Raw genomic sequence first — 19,608 nt, 5'->3', positions numbered from 1 at the left:
ATCCCCCAGCACCCCCTTATCCTGCACCAACACCCCCCTGCACCCCCTTTCCCGGGTATCCTCCTCTCCCAGCCCCTGGATCCCCCGTTTCTATGACCCCGGGGACCCTCGGGGCCCCATTCCCAGCCAGCCCGGGGCACCTCAGCCCCAGCCTCCCTTTGCTGGGAAACCCGGCCTGAGCACGGGGCTCTGCGGCCGCTCTGGGATTTGTGATCCCCCAAAGGAAAGGGAGAGAACAGCAGAGGGAGAGAGAGAGGAGGAGATTGGGAATCAGGGCTCGGGTCCCAGCGCCCAGCCCTGCTCCGCCGGGGGTGGGACCCGCACCCGCAGGAAAAATTGGCTCCGCTGCTCGCGGTGCTTTCCCGGCTTTGGGCCGAGCCCAGCGGGGTCCGGGCAGAGTTTGAGCGCAGGGCCGGGAGTTCAGCACAGCCCGGCCCGGGGGTTTCGTAGGGAGCGGCCCTGGAGGGTCCCAGGCGAATCCCCGAGAGTTCCCGCAGCCCCGTCAGTGCTCTGGGACTCCCTGCACCCCTCCCTGCCCCTCCCGCCCTTCCCAGACCCCAGACCCGCCCTTTTCCTTCACCTTTGCACCCCCAGATGTCCCCAAATTTCCCTGTCCTCTCAGTTCTCCACTCCCGGCGCTTTCTTAAGGGGGTCCCAGGTGCTTCTCCGAGGGCTCAGCGGGGATCCAGAGGGATTCTCTGCAATTCCCCCGTCCCCTCCCCACCCCGCCCTCCTGGGTCCCTTTCGCTTCCGCGTCCCAACTTGCGAGACCAGGATCTGCCCGGCGACCGGTGACATCACTGACAGATCGGGCTACCATTGGTGGACAGGAAATAGCGGGGCCAATGGCAGGGCCGGATGCTGCTCTAGGAGCACGGCCATGGCTGGGGCGGGGTCAGGTCTGTGGACGGGGCCGCAGCCGAGCAGCGCCATGGCTCCAGCGCTGGGTCTGGGGCTGCTCTGGGGGTTCCTGGGGGACCCGGGGGGCGCGACCAAAGGTGAGTGGGAACCCCGAAACCAGGAACCCTCTGAATTTCCATGATCGGGCACCGAGACCCTCCTGAACTTCTATTACCGGGCACGGGAACCCCCATAGCCCGATTTTGGGTGCTGTAAGCCCCCTCAATCCCCTTCTTCAGCACCGGCACCTCCCTGTACCCCCTCATCTGGCACCAGGACCCCCCTGAACTACCATTCCTGGGCACTGGGACACCCCTGAATCTCCATTTTTGGGCACCGGGATCCCCCTGCATCCCCGTCAGTGTTCTGGGACGTCCCTGCCCCCCTTTTCGGGCATCCCGCCCTTCCCAGACCCCAGACCCTTTGGACCTTTTCCTTGGTCTTTGGACCTCCCAGAATTCCCAACTTTCCGTGTCCCCTCCGTTTTCCACTCCCACCGCTTCCCGAAACGGGGTCCCAGAGGGAGCCTGGGGTCTCAGGGGGTCGCAGGGGGGATCCAGATGAACTCCCTGGAATTCCCCGTTTCCCCCGTCCCCTCCCCACCGCGTTCCCTCGGTATCTTTCTCTTTTCCGTCTCCCAAGCTGCGTCCCCGGGATCTGCCCGCCTCTCCGAGCCCCAGACCCCCCTTCCCGTGACCAGGGACCCCCTGGAGCCCCATTTCTGCCTTTCCCAGCTCCCAGACCCCATTTCCCTCAACACCGGGGACCCCTGGACCCCCTTTGGTGGGCACAGGGACCCCCTGGATCCCCCATCCCACCTCTCTCAGTCCCTTCATTGGACCTTGGACCCTTCCAGGCTCTCCCAGTGACGCTTCCTGACTCTTGGACACCCCCAGACCCCCCAATCTCTGCGTCTCCCCAGTTCTCCACCCCCTGTGTCCTGCTGGGGGGAGGTTCGTGGGGGTCCTGAATTTTCACTTCTGGGTACCAGGACCCCCCTGCACTCCCTTATCCAGTACCAATCCTCCCCTGCACCCCCTTTCTCATCCATCCTGCCTTCCCCAGTCCCCCCCTTTTCCTTGACCCTGAGACCCCCTGGACCCCCATTCCTGCTTTTCTCAGCTCCCAACTCCCCTTTCCTCTGCATCAAGGACCCCTGAGCCTCCCATTCCCAGCTCTCTCCACCCTGTGACCCCTTTCCTTGGCACTGGGGATCCCTGGACCCCCTTTTCTTGGCACAGGGATCCCCTGGAACCCCCATCTCACTTTCCCAGTCCCTGCACCTCCTCTCCCCTTCCGTAACCCTGGAACCCCCTGAGCCCCCATTCCTGGACACCAGGACGCCCTGCAGGCCCCTTCCTGTCCGTCCCACCTCTCCCACCCTGCACACCCTTTCCTTGGCCCCAGAATCCCCAAGCCCCTTCCCAGCTCTCCAAGTTCCCCTTTCATTGATCCGTGATCCCCTCAACCCCCCCATATCTCCGTGTCCCCCCAGTTCTCCACTCCCTGCGTTTCCTGGATGTGGGGGTGTCAGAGCCCAGTCCGGGGATCTCCCAGTACATGCAAATGGGGTTTGTGGATGGGATCCCCTTTGAGCGCTACGACAGCGAGCGGGGACAGCTGGAGCCGCTGACGCAGTGGATAAAGGATGGAGTCGAGCCAGAATATTGGGAGTGGGGGACCCAGATCGATGTGGGGAACCAGCACGTAGCTGCCAGGGGCCTGGAGATACTGCGGGAGCGGTACAACCAGAGCAGGGGTGAGTGGGAGGACCTGTGGGGCTGAGATGGGGATCCATGGGGCTGGAATGGGGATTCATGGGGCTGAGATGGGATCTATGGGGACAGGTTGGGATCCATGGGGCTGGAATGGGATCTGTGGGGCTCGAATGGGAACTGCAGAGCTGGGGTGAAGATCCATGGAGCTGGAATGGGATCTATAGATCTCAGATGTGGATTCACAGGACTCCAAGGGACTGAAAATGGGGATCCATTAGGTTGGGATGGGATATTTTGTGATCCATGGGCTGGGATATGGATCTGTGGAGCTGGGATGGGATCAATGGGACTGGGATGGGATCTGTGAGGCTGGGTTGGGATCCATAGGGTTGGGATGGGGATCCATGGGGCTGGAATGGGATCTATAGGTTTCAGGTGGGGACTTACAGGGCTCCAAGGGGGTGAAATGAGAGTTCATTAGGCTGGGATAGAATATCTCATGATCCATGGGTTGGGAATCGATCCATGGAGGTGGGAGATCTGTGGGGCTGGCTTGGGATCCATGGGGTTAGGATGTGGATCCATGGGGCTCCAAGGGCCTGGAATGAGGCTCTGTGGGTCTCCATCAGACTCTGGGGCTCAATAGGGCTGGAATGGGGCTCTGTGGGGCTGGGACACAATTCCATGGGTCTCTGTGGGTACGATCCCCCCAGGTCTCCACACCATACAGTGGCTTTCTGGCTGTGACCTCCTGTCTGACGGGAGCATCCGTGGGTCCCACCAGATTGGCTACGATGGGCGGGATTTCATCTCCTTTGACCTGGAATCCGGGAGATTCGTGCCGGCCGACAGCGCTGCTGAGATCACCAGGAGGCGCTGGGAACAGGAAGGGACCGAGGCTGAGAGGCACCTGAATTACCTGAAGCATGAATGCCCGGAATCGCTCCGGAAATACATCGGATACGGGCAGAAGGAGCTGGAGCGCAAAGGTGGGAACGGAATTCCTCTGAGGGATTTGAGAATAGAGAACTTGGGAACATGGGAATTCCTGTGGGAATTCCAAGGGTAGATCTCCTCTCCATCCCATTCCCATGGAATTTCAAGGGCAGATCTCATCTCCATCTCATTCCTGTGGGAATTCCATGGGTAGAACTCGCCCCAGTCCCATTCCAATGGGAATTCCATGGATGTCTACCACCATTATCCCATTCCAGAGCCCCCTGATGTCCACGTGTCTGGAAGAGAGGAACACGGGACCCTGATCCTGTCCTGCCACGCGTACGGATTCTACCCCAACACCATCGCAGTCAGCTGGATGAAGGGGGGTGAAACCTTGGATCAGGAGACGGAGTGGGGCGGGGTCGTTCCCAACAGCGATGGCACCTTCCACACCTGGGCCAGGATCGAGGCGCTGCCGGAGGAGCGGGAGCAGTACCGGTGCAGGGTGGAGCATCCCGGAATGCCGGAGCCCGGGATCTTCGCTTGGGGTGAGGCTGGGAATGTGGGGATTGGGAATTTGGAATTCCCAAATGGGGATTTTCTTCACCCTCCTCACTGTCCCGCATTTCCCAGAGCCGACATCTGGCGGGAATCTCACTGTGGTGGTCGCTGTGTCCGTCATCGCTGCCATCCTCATCGGATTCGGCATCTGGAAGCTCCAATCCGGTAACACACGGGATAGGGGTTGGGAAGGGACACAGATCCACCCGGCACCGTTCTGGGAATCCTGTGCCACTGACGCTGATCCCACTTTGTTTCCACAGGGAGGAGGGACAGGAATGGATACCGGCAGCCGGTGAGTTCCAATGATGGATCCAGCTCTAGATCCCCTCTGTGCGGATCCCAGGATGGATCCTGGGGTTAATCCTGGTGTGTGATCCGTGCTGGAATCTCACGGATCTTCTTTTTCTGCAGGAAGGGACATGGGAACCAGCATCTAGACCACAGGTATGGAGCAGGATCAGGGTGGGATTCCAGAGAGGGATCGGGGCAGGATGGATGGACTGGGATCAAGGAGGGATTCTGGATCAGAGCAGGATCGAGAGTGGGATCAGGTGGAATTGTAGAGTGGGATTTGGGCTGGATTATGGAGTGGGCTCAGGAGGGATGGATGGAGCAGGATTGGTGTGGGAGGGATGATGTGGGATCAGGGGTGGATTCCAGACAAGAATCAGGTGGGATGGAATGGAGCAGGATCAGGTTGGGGTTCCAGAGAAGGATTGGGGCAGGATGGATGGGGCGGAATGGGGGTGGGATGGATGGAGCAGGGCTGGGGCAGAATGGATGGAGTGGGATCGGGTGGGATGGATGGAGCAGGATTGCAGCAGGATTGGGGTGGGATCACATGGGATTCTGGAGCAGCTCCTGTTCTCCATGGGCTCCAGCCAGGTCCATCCTGTGGAATGGGGACAGGGACAGGGTGACACTGTGACCCTCTCTCATCCTGTCAGGAATCACTGCCTGAGCAATCCACGGAGCTGGATCCAGCCCCTTCCCTCTTCTCAGGAAATCTGAGAGCTGCCACCGGAGCTGATCCTGCTGCTCCCACTCACCTCATAACTTTTCCTGACAAATCGGTTTCCGATATTCCAGTGTTTTAAAGGCAAGAACCACAAATATTCATAATTCTTCACTTCTGGTGTGAAATGATCCTGCTTTGGGCAATAAATCCTGCTTGGGGCAATAAATCCAGATTCCCTCCTGCAGTGTCTGGCAGTTCATCTCTGGGAGCCAGGAATGGGAATGGGGTCACTGGGACAGAGAAGGAGACACTGGGAGCAGGAATGAGGACACCAGGAGCTGGGATAGGGGCAGCCAGGAGCAGGATGGGACCACCAGGAACTGGGATGGGGACATCAGGAGCTGGACTGGGACACCAGGAGCAGGATGGGGACTTGCCAGCCACACCCGGCTCCATCCCCTGGGATTCATTTCCCACTCCATGTCCCATGTCTGAGGTGTCCATGGGAGGGTTTGGCCACATTGGGCTCCTGGAGGGGCAGTGGGATGGGGGGAGGGGTCAGGCCAGGCCTTGTTGTCCCCAGAGGTCCTTGAGTGTCCCAAAAATCAGGGCTCAGGATCTCAGAGAGGTTCCCTGGCCATGACCACGGCCATGACATGAGCATGAGATGGCCGTGAGAATGACCATGGATGACACAACCCTGAGATGACCATGTCCATGGGATGACCATGACTGTGACCATGACCATGACACAACCACAATCCTGACCATGAGATGATTTTGACCAAGAGATGACTGTGGGTTGGCCATGGCACAACTGTGGCCTTGAGGTGACCCTGACGTGATTGTGGCCATGAAATGACCATGAAGTGACAATGACATGATTATGAGATGACCATTACAGTGACATGATCCTGAGCATGAGATGATGGTGATCAGGAAATGACCATGACCATCACTATGAGATGGCCATGACCATGAGATGACCATAAGATGATCATGACAATGGGATGACCATAAGATGACCATGACACCACCATGGCCATAAAATTATGAAGGCCTTGAGGTGACCATGACACGATAGTGACCAAGAGGTGACCATGAGATAACCACAATTGTCTCACACCATGGCTATGTGGTGATCGTGACCATGAAACGATCATGACGCAACCATGGCTGTGAGACAACTGTGACCATGAGGTGACTGTGAGATGACCATGAGATGACCATGACCATAAGATGATGGTGATGACTATAACTGTGGGAAATAGGAAAAGCCTCACAGAATAAGGACCTTTTCCACCTTTGTTCAATCCTGTTCACTTCTGTTCACCTAAAGGCATTCTGGGAAAGTTCAGCTGTGGGTCAGATAGCCAGAGAATGGGTTGGTGGTCACCTTGCGTGTGAGGCAGGGATTGGCTGGGGGGACATGTAGACACCACATGATCAGAGAGCTGATTGGGTAAAGGGATGCATCAACAGCAACACTGCAGTGGCAGGCAGCCAATGTGTGCTTATTTTGGTTAAGTTTGGTTAAGTTTGGGTTAAGTTTTCAAGTATAAAAAGGCTTGGTTGGTTACAATAAATGATCTTCTTTGGAGCAAGCAAGGAGGTCCATGTGTCTTTGTTCCCCATTGCTAAGCATGACCATGAGATGGCCATGATGATTGTGGACATGAGTTGATCATGAGACGATCTTGAGATGACCATCATCATGACCATCAGATGACCATAACAAATCCATGAGCATGAGATCATGACCATGAGAGGACCATGAGCATGAGATGATTGAGATCAGGAGGTGACCATGAACATGAGATGATGGTGCTTAGGAAATGCCCATGACCATGACATGACTATGACCACGACCATAACATGACTGTGGCCATGAGCTAACCACAAGATGACCATGACCATTTCATGACTCTGAGCATTTCATGACCATGACACAGCCATGAGGTGAGCAAGGTCATGAGGTGACCATGACTTAACCATGGCCATGGGATCATAAAGACCATGAGATGAGCAAGAGATGACCATGGCCATGATGATGGTCACATGAGATGACCATAAAAATGAGACAACCATGAGCATGAGATGATTGTGACCAAGAGATGACCATGAGATGACCACAACACAACCATGGCCATGAGACCATTGTGACCATGAGGTGATTCTGAGATGACCATGACCATGACCATGTGATGACCATGACTGTGAGATAACCACAACCATGACAGCATCAAGACCATGACATGATAGTGACCATGTGATGGCCACAAGATGATCATGAAATGACCATGACCATGCAATGACCAGGACACAACAATGACCTTGAGATGACCATGACCATATGATGACCATGACCATGGTATGAACTTGACAGAACTATGACCATGACTGTGAACATGACCATATGATCATGACCATGAAATTATGGTGATCAGGAAATGATCATGATATGGCTGAGATGACCCTGACTACGAGATGACCATGATCATGAAATGACTAGGACCACAGGATGATCATTACAACGATATAACCATGACTGTGAAATGACCATGAGCATGAGATGATTGTGAGCGAGAGATGACAACAACACACTGAGGCCGTGTGAGCATGAGGTGACTGTGATATGGCCAGGAGATGACCATGACCATCAAAAATGGTTATCAGGAAATGGCTGTGACCATGACATGGCACAACCACAGCCATGAGATGGCCATGAAATGATTTGGCCATGAGCTGAGCATGAGACAATCATGAGATGACCGTGACCATGACACAACCATGATCATAAGATAACCATTACAGTCAGATGACCATGAATGTGACCATGCCAGGACTGTGATCATGAGATGACCACGAGCATGAGATAATTGTGACCAAGACATGACCACAATGCAACCATGGCCATGTGGTGATCTAGACCATAAGAATGATGGCTTACATTGTAGCTTTCATATTTTCCATATTCTGTACTGTGCTAGTATATAACTCTGAACTTCATATCAAGCATTAGCAAGTTCTCTTGAGAGTGCCAGCAGGGCTGGGGGAGACACAAACCCCCTCCCCCCACCAAAATCAGCGGAGCGGGGGGTCCCGGCCCATGGGGAGGGGCTGCGGTCGCCGCCGGCTCAGGAGCTCTGTGGGCAGAGAAAAGGGGGTGACACTGGGCTGGGGGCCCAGAATGAGCGCACACGCTCCGCCACGGCGGGGACGCCACCCCCGGCACCGGCCCTGACCTTCTTGCACAGGGAGAAGCCGAGCCCCAGCGCCAGGAAGACGAAGCCCAAGATGAAGCCCCCAATGTCCCTCAGCATCTTGCTGCGGGCGGCGTCCGGCGGCATCTCTGGGGGGTCCGCAGGGCTCAGCACCCCCAAAACCTCTCACCGACACCCCAAGCCCCTCCCAGAGCCCTCCCTGTGGCCCCCGGCCCAGCCAGGGCCCCCTGAAACCTCCCCCCGATCCCTTTTTGTCCTGCCCAGGAGCAACCAAAGCCCCTCCCGTCCCTCTCAGCATCCCACAGCACTCTCCCTGTGCCCCAGGACCCCCAAAGCCTCTCGCAGTCCCTTGGCAGCCCCAGCAGGACTCAGCCAGAGCCCTCCCAGTCTGTGCCCAGCACAACCGAGCTCATGGCGAGCCCCGCTTTGCCATCGCCGATCTTCTTTCAGCCCCTCGGGGCTCGCTGCGATCCCTCCCAGTCACACCCAGCGCCCCCAAACTCCCTCCCAGTGCCCACCAGGATCCCCACCCAGCCCATTTCACCCTCCCCAGCATCCCCCAAATCCCTGCCCAGCCCTTGCCCAGCCCCCAGCCCCTCTCCCAGCTCCAGCCCGGCTCTCTCCAGCTCCCTCCCAGTGGTTCCCAGCACAGCCCAGTGGCTCTGCCAGCGCCCCCAGGGGCTCCCCCGTACCCCAGTGCCGCCTCAGGGGCTGCTCCAGGCTGACGTGCTCCACCTGGCAGCTGTAGCGGAGCCCGCGCCGGGGGGGGTTTCCAGCAGCACCAGCAGCTGGTAGGTCCAGTCCCCGTTGGGGACCACGTCGGTGGCCACCACGTGCTCCGAGAGCTCCTGCTGGCCCTGGAACCACCTCACCTGGATGGCAGCAGGGTAGAAATCCATCACGGAGCAGAGCAGGCGGCCGGGGCCGGACTGGGAGCTCGAGGGGGGCACCAGCGAGATGGACACGCTGGGGGGCACTGGGAGAGACAGAGAGAGAGAGAGCGGAGACACACTGGGATCAGCTGGGGGGCTCTGGGAGAGAGAGGGAAGTGCTGGCGTGGGCTGGTGAGGGACTGGGGATGGACTGAGATGGGTTGGGGTGGCACTGAGAGAGATGGGAGGGAATGGGTGGCACTGAGAGAAAGGCTAGAGGTCTGAGAGTGAACTGGGAATGAAGTGAGAACAGACTGGGAATGGGCTGCGAGGGAATGGGAGGGACCCTGGTGGCGCTGGGAGGAACTGGGGATGAAGTGCGCGGCACTGGGAGGCCGAGTCCAGCGCGGGGCACTCGGCGCTGCGGGTCTACCTGGCAACAGATGAGTCATCAAAGGGTCGCGTTCTGATTAGATGAGAAGCGTCAGCTTTACGCGTGGCTGAAATGGACGCGCGGGGTGGCGCTGAGAGGGACTGGGATAGACTGGGGGAGCCATGGTGGTCAGTGGCAGGGACTGGAGGCCCCGGGGATGGGCACAAAGAGGGCTGAGGGCTCTGGGGCGATACCCGGGGATGTTTTGTGGGGCTCCAGGGTCATTGGCAGGGCAGGGCCCGAGGGGACACGCTCTGCCCCGCGCTCACCTCGGCGCTCGGTGCTAAACGGGCGAACCTCCTTGTAGTTGTTACGGACAAACCATGTCCACCACAGACCGTGCGTACTCCAGTGTGGCCGGGTTGCTGTTCCAGTCACTGGCCCACCCCTCCCCATAGCGGGTGAACCCCACTTAGTGCCCCACGTCGCTGTCGAACATCACGAACTGCTCCCGGTTGTAGATGTACCTCTGCACGAACCTCATCTTCTGCGTACCGTTAATGAAGTGAAACACGGACATTGCCAAAAACTGGAACACCCCTGTGACAGCAGGCCACAGCTCAGGGGGTGCCCCCCAGCACCCTCCAGCAGCACCACCAGAGCTTCGGGAGCCACCCCGGATCCCCACTCCGCCCCCCCTGTGCCCCACGGCCGCCATGGGACCCTCCTGCGCGCGCTGTGGCTTCCTCTTTGCCGCCCTTCCCCCATTTCCCCTTCCACATCCTCTCCTTTCCCACATCCAGCCACTCCCAAATCACTTTTGAGGTCCCATTTCCCCATTTTCCCACAAATCCCACAATCCTCAGCCCCCTCGGGCTCAGTTTTGAGGTCCCCCCTCCCCTTTTCCCCTCTTCTCCACCCTCTCCCACCCCTGCCTCCCTTCCCCCCACCCCTCAGCCCCTCCCGCTCTCCCTTAGGGGGTCCCCTCCTCCTCCCCCTCCTTTCCAGGCTCCCCCCTTCGCCCCCTTTTCCCCCTTCTCCCCCCCTGTCCCAGCGCCTCCGCCTCCCGCTCACCCGAGAGCTCCGCGCCCGCAGCCGGGGGGGCTCCCAGCACCACCAGTGCCACCAGCAGGGCCCCAGCTGCCGCCCCTCGCCCCATGGCCGGGGCCGGGCAGGGAGCAGCAGCCCCAAAGCAGCCGCGCTGCGCTGAGAGCGCCAGTTCGGAGCAGGGCGGGCTCGGCAGCGCCGCGCGCTCTCATTGGCTGCCGCCGCTTCTGGGCAGCGACCGGCCACGGGCTCTGCCCGGCAACCGATGAGGCAATCCAACGTTCAGAGCTCTCATTGGCTAAGGCGCCTGCTGCCTGGGGTCCCATTGGCTGAGGCCTTTCCGGGACGCTGCAGCCCAGGGCTGGGAGTTTTTTGTGGAGGGGGAACCTTGAGGCGCTGGGCAGGTGGGGGTGGGGATGGAGAGACGCGGGCTGTGCTGGACCAGCCAATCAGAGCCACTTATTTCAGATTTTGCCCCTGTTTTTGGGTTACTGAGCTCGTTCAGGATTTTCTGTTCAGATCCCTTTGTCCCGCTGTCCTGGTTTGAAAAGGAAGTGAGATTTTGGGATGCTGTGGTCAAACCAATCAGTGCTCAGATTTGAATATTGGTGCCTGGTGTGGCCCCTGAGGACAAGGATTCACCTCTGAGCACACAGGGGGTTAAAAGCAGAGAACTCCCAGGGGAAGCTCTCTTGGTTCTGGCGGGTTCAGAGCTGCCCTGCCCGGCTGCGCGCTGGGTGCGGGAGGGGAAGCCATGCGGCCGGGTGAGGGGAGCCGGGCATTGGACAGAGAAGGGAGGTGAAGGCCCCTGCAGGATGGAAGGGTGGAGGAGCACTGAGAGGCATCGGGCAGTGGCCACAGAGAGAGAGAGAGAGAGCCGGTGTCTGTGCCTGTGCCACCTTGAAATTTGCCATCTTGTGCTGGCAGCACAGCCGAGAAGGAGAAGGGGTGCAGAGAGAAGGTGCCCGGCAGGGCCAGCGTGGGAGTTCTGGGCAGGCAGAGCCTGAGATTTTAACCCTTTTCTTGGATGATGAAAACCTTACAAATGCTGATCCTCCTGGAGCTGAATGAGAAGAGAGATAGGGGTGAAATAAGAGAAAATGGGCAAGTGTGATCAAAGTCCGTACAAGTGAAAGATGTCAGAAGAAGCTGAGAAGAATCCTAGACAGGAGGAGATGATGGAGTGGCCTTTGGCTGGACTTTTCTTGTGTAGCCGTGTCCCAAAAGTGAGAGACTGTGTTCATTTTTGGAACTGGGCAAAGCATCCTTAAAAGGGGAACCCCAGAGGCAGCTCTGGTCCGTGTGCAGTGGTGAGAGCACTGGGCATGGAAGGAAGATGTCACCATGGGAAATGATCTCCGGGCGGTGCCATGTGTGACACGGAAACACAAGAGGTTTCAACCGTGTTTCTTGGGGAAGCCTATGGCACAAGAGGGACTCCTCTCTCCTTGATGAACTGAGAGTTGATTATCTGAGGAGTGGTGATGGACTGACAGTTGGTGACCTGAGGGGTGGCAACTGAATTGCAAGTCCAAGGTTTTGCCTTACTGTGATGTATTGGGAATTTGGTTGGGGGGAGGAGGAATGTCTGGAAGGTTTTCATTATTTCTGTGTGTTTCTTTTATATATTGTAAGTTAATAAAGTTTCTTTTCTTTGTATTCCGAAGCTGGAGCCTGCTTCGCTCTGTTCCTGGTCACATCTCACAGCAGACACCAGGGAGAATGTATTTTCATGGGGGCACTGGCATTGTGCCAGCATCAAACCGTGACACCAGGGAAAATGGCTGCTGGTGCCAGTCCCATCTCCATCCCCCATGGGAGGATCCACGCTGGATAATCCCGGGTGACCCCCAGGGTCAGAGCCCCCTGTGTTGGGAACACACCTGGCTGGGGGTTCCACATCTTCCTGGCCCCCCCCGTGGACACCGCGATGAAGGCCAGGGGGTCCCCGCTACTTTTCCTGCTTCTGCTCCTCTCATCATCTCCCCCTTCTCTTCCCCCGGTTCAATCACTCTCCCCAACACCGTCCCCTGGTCCTCCTCCCGCCTCCTTCCCCTCTTCTCTCTCACATCCCCCGACCCTTCCTCAATGGCTTCTTGAAGGTTCCAGTTCCATTTTTCCTTGGCTACAGCCTTGAGGGCTTGTCCAGCTGACTTCACTACTGCACTCTCAAACTGAGAGTGGGGAATCTTGGTGCTTGGTTTCCTCATTCCAGCTGCCTTTGACAGGGTTTGTTTCTGTCCTCAGCTGATTTTGGCCTCTGCGCTCAGCTCAGCCCTGAGCAGGACCAGTGCAGCTCCATGGTGGGCACTGCTCACTGGATGGCCCCAGAAGTTGTGACCAGATCTCCTTATGGCCCCAAGGTGGACATCTGGGCCTTTGGCACTGTGACCATCGAGATGGTGGAAGGAGAACCTCCTTACTTCAGGGAAACGGCGGCCATGGAAAGAGGCAAATTCTGCAGTGGCTGCAGAGGCCTGTGAGCACAGGGGGACCCTGCACTGGGAGCAGCAGCTGGAGGTTTCTGTACATGGGAAAGGAATTCCCAGAGGACTCCAGCCTCCACACAGAAGAATATTCTTCACTCTCCAGCAACAATTTGCTTTGGGCTTTATGTTGTTGCCACTCTTCTGGCTGTGAGGATGACCTGGAAATATGAAGCAAGTGCATCAGCTCTAATGGTACCTTGCAAGAAAACCCCAAACCAACCCCAAATCCCGCCCCCAAACACAACAAGAGTTCTGCAGGAGCTTCTAAAAGACATTTTGCAAGGAGATCTCCCCTCTGACTCTTCTCACTGGGAAACTTGTTGCGAACATGAAGATGGTTGTTTAACATCCCCATAGTCTAACATATTTCTTTCCTAGTCCAAGCTACTTTCTCTGTGTCACCAAGCCTGAGCTTTCAGCATCACAAACCTCCTGTGTCTTGCCTGGCAGTTTCTGGGATGGGGCATCAGGAATGCATTTACTTGAGTGTGAGTGGCACTGCCGAGATGCACTTGATGTAAGAATCCTCTGAAATAACACAGGCAGACCACACTGACTCTGGAAAATGGCCTGTAAAGCTGGTGTCCACATTTGGAGAAGCAAAATGTGCTATTTCTGATGGAGGTTCCTACTAACAAAGCCAGCCAGTGAAACTGGCTCTCAAGGCGAGATCATTTGGATGTTGCAGTGGCTGTGGCAGCCCCAGGGTTTGGGTTTTTTGGCTGGCATAGCAAAATCAGATCTGAGCAGCATCTCTGGCAGGGAGGAAAGTGCCCCTGGAGCTGGGGCTGAGGCCCCGTGGTGGATGTGAGCCCGTGTGGGTGTGAAGGGAGCTGGCAGAGCGCTGAGTTTGCTTTCCCTGCAGGCTCGCGCTCTGATCCGGCAGAACGGGAGCCCGCAGCTGCAGCAGCCCCGGCGCCTGTCGGCTCTGCTGCGGGACTGCCTCGAGTGCAGCCTGGAGCCGGACGAGGAGCGGCGCTGGGCTGCCCAGGAGCTGCTGCAGGTGAGGGCCAGGGGCTGCAGGGGAAGCAGCAGCGCCAGGGAGGGCTTTTCTTGTGGGGCCCCCTCCGACAGTCTCCAGTCTGGCTGCGTTCCACACGCAGAGCAAGCAGAATCCTCGCCTGCTGTGGCTTGGCAGGCTCCTTTGGAGCTCATCTGGGCCTGGTGCCCCACAGCGAGCAGGGACATCTTCAAGCAGCTCAGGGGGCCCAGAGCCCTGCCTGACCTGAGCTTGGATGTTTCCAGGGAGGAGGCACCTCCCACATCTCTGGGCACCTTCTGTCAGTGTTTCCCCACTCTGCTGGTTAAAAAATTCTTCCTTAGATGTAACCTGAGCCTGTTTCCCTCTCCTGTGTTTCAAAGCATTTCCCTTTGTCCTCTTGCAACAGAGCTTGTGAGGAACTTGACTCTGGAAAGTAACAGTTCATTTCTTTCCTTTTTATCCTTTGGGCAGCACCCATTTTTATCATCAGCCAAGCCTCTCTCCAGCCTGACCCTTCTGATCACTGCAGCGAAGCTACTGAGGGAGCAGCAGAGGAGATGAAGCCCTTGAGGACAGCTTTCAGTTACAGTAGTCAGGTCAACTAGTTAGTTATGGTAGTTAGCACTGGTAGTTAGTTATGGTAGTTAGCATTGTAGTTGGTTATGGTAGTTAGGACAGCCTGTTTGTTATGGCAGTTTTCGGATAAAACTCTCTTAACCCTCAATTGCTGTGGTGGTTTGACCAGGAAGACGTGGGAATTCTGGGAGGCTGTGGTCAAACCAATGGATGTTCGGAGTTTGATATTGGCACCTGGTGTAGCCAGTGGGGTTTGGACACACCTCTGAGAATACACAGGGGTTTAAAAGCAGAGCTTCGGCCCTGAGAGGCCTCTTGGGACTTCAAGGGACGGAGGTCAGACCTCCCTCCCCTGTCCAGTCGCTGCTGCTGGGCGGGGGAGGGGCAGCCATTCGGTAGGCTTGGGCCTGGACAGAGATGGGGGGTGAGAAGGCCCTCGAGGATGGAAGGGTGGAAGAGCCCCAAGAGTCAGCCCTCGGGCAGCCATGCCCCCCCCCCAGGAGGGAGAGAGAGGAGAGCCAGCGTCTGAATGTGATAGCAGCCGGCCAAGGAGGAGAAGGTGGGGGAAAGAGTGCCGGCCGGCCGGAGCGACAGCGTGTGTGGGAGTGCCGGAGTGCTCCGGGACAGACAGAGACTGAAAGTTTTAACCCCTTTCTTACATGATTGGGGCCTTGCAAAAATGCTGATCCTCCTCAGAACTGAATAATAAGGGAGATAGGAGATGAGACAAGGACCTGGCCCGAAGGATGTGGAGATGACTGAGTGGGGAGAGATGATTGGAGTGACCTTTTGGCTGGACTTTTCTTGTGTAGCCATAGACTCAGTTTTATTCCTGTGACACAGAGACTGCGCTTGGGGGGAAGCAGTGCCTCAGAACCAGGAGAGTTCATCGTAGGGACCCCTCGGCCCCAGGGGGTTGGAAAAATATGGGTTGGACAGATGTCCCAAAGCAGAGACTGTGCCTTTTGGAGTGAGACAAGGCATCCTTAAAAGACAGCCCTAGAAGCAGCTCTGGTCCATGCACAGTGGTGAGAGCACTGGGCATGGAGGGAAGATGTCACAAGCGGCAAAAGGACTTTCTGGGCGGTGCCGAAGTGACATGGAAGCACACGAGGTTTCAGCGTGTTCCCAGGGAAAGACTATGGAACAAGAAGGACTCCTCTCCTCTTCATGAACTGAAGTTTGAGCATCCTAAAGGGTGCTGCCAGGCTGGGCAGATGGTAATTTGGGAGAATGTATCGGACTGGGAAATTCTGGTGGTGGGGAGGAGAAAAGTGTTTTTGTAAGGTTTTCCATTTTTTTTTTTCTTATAGTTTTTTTTCTCCTGTAGTTTAGGTAATAAAGTTTTCTTTATGTTTTAAGCTGGAGCCTGTCTTGCTTATTCCTGGTCACATCTCACAGCAGACACCAGGGTGAGGGCATTTTCATGGGGGCACTGGCTCTGTGCCAGGCCTAAACCATGACACTCCATTTCCCTTCAAGGGCAGGAACATCTTTTCCTGGATGGAAGCTGGAATTGCAGACTTTTGGAATGTGTGCAGGGCAATACGGACTGGGATCAAACATGGACTGGGATCAAATATGGACTGGGATCAAATATGGACTAGGATCAAACAGGGACTAGGATCAAATAGGGACTGGGATCAAATAGGGACTGGGGTCAAATATGGACTGGGATCAATTATTGATTGGAGTCCTACAGTGTGAGATAAACTGGACTGAGCTTATATAGACTGGGATCAAATACGGGCTGGGATCAAATATGAATTGGGATAAAAAATGGACTGGGATCAAATATGGACTAAAATCAACTATGGACTGGGATAAACTGGACTGGGATCAAATCACGACTGGGATCAACTTTGGACTGGGATCAAATATGGCCTGGATCAAATATGATGGATTTTATGGACTGGGATCAAATATGGACTAGGATAAGCTATGGACAGGGATCAAATATGGACTGGGATCAAATATGGATTGGGATCAAATGGACTGGGTTCCTACAGACTGGGATAAACTGGACTGAGATTATATAGATGTCGTGGTTTGAGAGGAAGTTAGTTTTCTGGGATATGAAGTGGTCAGGCCAGTAGGTGCTCACATTTGAATACTGGCACCTGGTTTTTTTGGCCGCTGGGGACATTGGATACGCCTCTGAGAACACAGGGGTTAAAAAGCAGAGCACTCCCGGGGGAAGCTCTCTTGGGTTCCAGCAAGGGAAGCAGGTCGGGCCTCCCCTGCCCAGCTCCTGGCTGGTTTGGGGCTGGGTGAGGTAGGCCTGGCCCGAGGATGGAAGGGTGGAAGAGCCCGGAGAGGCATCGGCAGCCACACCTCCCCCCCAGGAGAGAGAGAGAGACAGAGCACCTGTGCCACCGTGAAATTTGATATCCTGTGCTGGCAGCACAGCCCGGCTGGCGGAGAAGGGCGGGGGGATGCAGCCAGAAGGGGTCCGGCAGCTGTGGGAGCTTTGGGCGGGCAGAGCCCGAGCTTTTAACCCTTTATCGGACAAGGAAAACTTTGCAGAACATTAACCTTTCCTAGAAGAGAGATAAGAGATGAAATGGAGGAAGAAAATGTGCAAGTGTGAAGGTCTGGGCACTTCACACTTGCACATTTTGAAAGTGAAAGATGTCGGGAGAGTAGAGAAGAATCTTAGATGGGAAGAGATGATGGAGTGGCCTTAGCTGGACTTTTCCTGTGTAGCCATGGACAGAACCATGTTTCCTGTGACACAGAGACTGCATCCAGGGGGAGGCAATGGCTCAGAGCCAAGAGGGTTCAGTGTTGGTACCCCTCGGCCCCAGGGGGTGAAATTTGGGGGGCACAGGTGTCCCAAAGGTGAGACTGTGCTCTTTTTGGAACGGGACAAAGCATCCTTGAAAGGACAACCCTAGAAGCAGCTCTGGTCCATGTGCAGTGGTGAGAGCACTGGACATGGAAGGAAGATGTCACGATGGCAGATGTTCTCCAGGCGGTGCCACGAGTGACATGGAAACACACGAGGTTTCAGCAGAGTTTCCTGGGGAAGGCTATGGCACAAGAAGGATTCCTCTCCCATTGATGAACTGAGAATTGATTACCTAAAGGGTTGTGATGGACCGAGAATTGGTGATTTGGGGGATAGATGTATTGGAAATTTGGTGGTGGGGGGGAGGAAATGTTTTTGGAAAGTTTTCATTTTCCCTGTGTGTTTCTTTTTACTTAGAGTTGTAGTTTAGTTAATAAAGGTTTCTTTTCTTTATTTCTAAGTGGGGGCCTGCTTTGCTTATTCCTGGTCACATCTCACAGCAGACACCAGGGAGCATATATTTTCATGGGGACACTGGCATTGTGCCAGCATCAAACCGTGACACCTACGCTGCCAGTTGGCCTTTTTCCACCTCTCCAGCCATCCCCACAGAGCATTGGCTACCATCCATGAATCAGTGCAGAGGTAGAGCTTTGGCCATTTCTCTCCCTTAGCAATGTCCAGGGCCAGCTGAACACCTTTGAGTTCTGTAAGTTGACTTGATCCACCTTCTCCTTCAGCAGCCTCTGCAACCTGTCGTGTGGGGCTCCATACAGCTGCTTTCCACTTCTGGTCCATCCCTACCATGTGACAGGAACCGTCAGTGAAAAGAGCGTAGCGCGTTTCCTCTGGGGGCAGTTGGTTATAGGGAGGAGCCTCTTCAGCCCGTGTCACTGGTTCTTGTTCCTCTTCATCAGTAAGACCAAAGTTCTCTCCTTCCAGCCAGTTTGTAATTATCTCCAAAATCCCAGGGCAATTCAGGTTTCCAATACGGGCACACTGTGGGATAAGAGCAATCCGTTTACTCCATGTAGCGTCAGTGGTGTGGTGGGGGGTGGGAACCTTTCCTTTGAACATCCACCCCAGCACCGGTAGTCGGGGTGCCAGGAGGAGTTGTGCTTCCGTGCCAATCACCTCTGAGGCAGCCTGGACTCCTTCATAGGCAGCCAAGATTTCCTTCTCTGTGGGAGTGTAGTTGGCTTCTCACCCTCTGTAGCTTCGACTCCAAAATCCCAGTGGTCGGCCTCGAGTCTCCCCAGGCACCTTCTGCCAAAGGCTCCAGGACAAGCCATGGTTCCTGGCTGCAGAGTAGAGCACGTTCTTCACCTCTGGTCCTGTCCTGACTGGGCCAAGGGCAACTGCATGAGCAATCTCCTGCTTGATCTGGGCAAAGGCTTGTTGCTGCTCAGGGCCCCAGTGGAACTCATTCTTCTTGCAGGTGACCAGGTAAAAAGGGCTCTCAATCTGACTGTACTCAGGAATGTGCATTCTCCAAAAGCCTATGGCCCCTAGGAAAGCTTGTGTTTCTTTCTTATTGGTGGGTGGAGACATTGCTGTGATCTTGTTGATTGCTTCTGTAAGAATCTGATGCCGTCCATTAATAAGGCCTCCGATCAGCCTTATCATGAAGCAGAGCCTTGGTGCTCAGGATCTCAGTCCTTGAGGAGGGACCGGGTGCCCGAAGCCAGCTCAGACCAATGCCGGGGGCTGCCTTTCTAGCAAGCCTGGTGATATTCAGCTCTATAGTGATTAGCAGCTCTTAGGACCTCAGCTCTTTGCTTGCTGGGTAGTGGAGCCCCAGGCTTGAGGCAGCAGCAGACAGAGAGACGAGAAGGAGAAGGCAGAAGCTGTTCCACAGAGAAGGCTTTATTTGGGGGTCCGCGAAGGGTCTCAGCTCTTCTTCTGAGCTAGTAGGGTACAGCATGCTACTTTTATAGGCTTGGCAAGTATCCAAACTTGACCAATGGCAAGGGATTAGGGGGACCATAAAATGACTGATAGGTAAAGGCTACCATGGCATTGCCTCACATGGTTATAGAGACAGTTTATAGGGCAGATGTCCATGGAGTCAGGAAGCTTCCTTGCTGCTGTGTCAGCATTCCTTTTGTTAGATTCTCCATGGTGCTTTTGCTAAATGTATGGGGTTTACTACAGTCCATCTTGCCACTTCACTGC

General features: G+C 55.7%; 3 protein-coding genes across 3 annotated transcripts in view; 2 read left to right on the top strand and 1 right to left on the bottom strand.

The window, feature by feature from the left end:
- Nucleotides 1-19,608, top strand: part of LOC141725884 (uncharacterized) — a 121,544-nt gene that overhangs the window by 47,849 nt on the left and 54,087 nt on the right. The window lies entirely within an intron of this gene.
- LOC102068186 (class I histocompatibility antigen, F10 alpha chain-like) lies at nt 891-5,337 on the top strand. Its single transcript, XM_074529950.1, has 8 exons — nt 891-998; nt 2,396-2,659; nt 3,332-3,607; nt 3,833-4,105; nt 4,191-4,283; nt 4,382-4,413; nt 4,533-4,565; nt 5,069-5,337. Exons 1-8 carry the CDS (start codon nt 932-934, stop codon nt 5,216-5,218), a joined length of 1,188 nt encoding a protein of 395 aa, XP_074386051.1. The 5' UTR covers nt 891-931; the 3' UTR covers nt 5,219-5,337.
- On the bottom strand, nt 6,652-12,628 carry LOC102068667 (class II histocompatibility antigen, B-L beta chain). The gene is given in 7 exon segments (XM_074530050.1): nt 6,652-8,225; nt 8,325-8,431; nt 8,996-9,064; nt 9,067-9,279; nt 9,878-9,923; nt 9,925-10,148; nt 10,623-12,628. Coding segments are annotated over 7 exon segments (753 nt in total). The 5' UTR covers nt 10,708-12,628; the 3' UTR covers nt 6,652-8,216.

The sequence above is a fragment of the Zonotrichia albicollis genome, chromosome 31 (genome assembly GCF_047830755.1).
Source record: "Zonotrichia albicollis isolate bZonAlb1 chromosome 31, bZonAlb1.hap1, whole genome shotgun sequence".
In the NCBI taxonomy this organism is placed as follows: Eukaryota; Metazoa; Chordata; class Aves; order Passeriformes; family Passerellidae; genus Zonotrichia; species Zonotrichia albicollis.
This window is presented reverse-complemented; position numbering and strand designations above follow the sequence as displayed.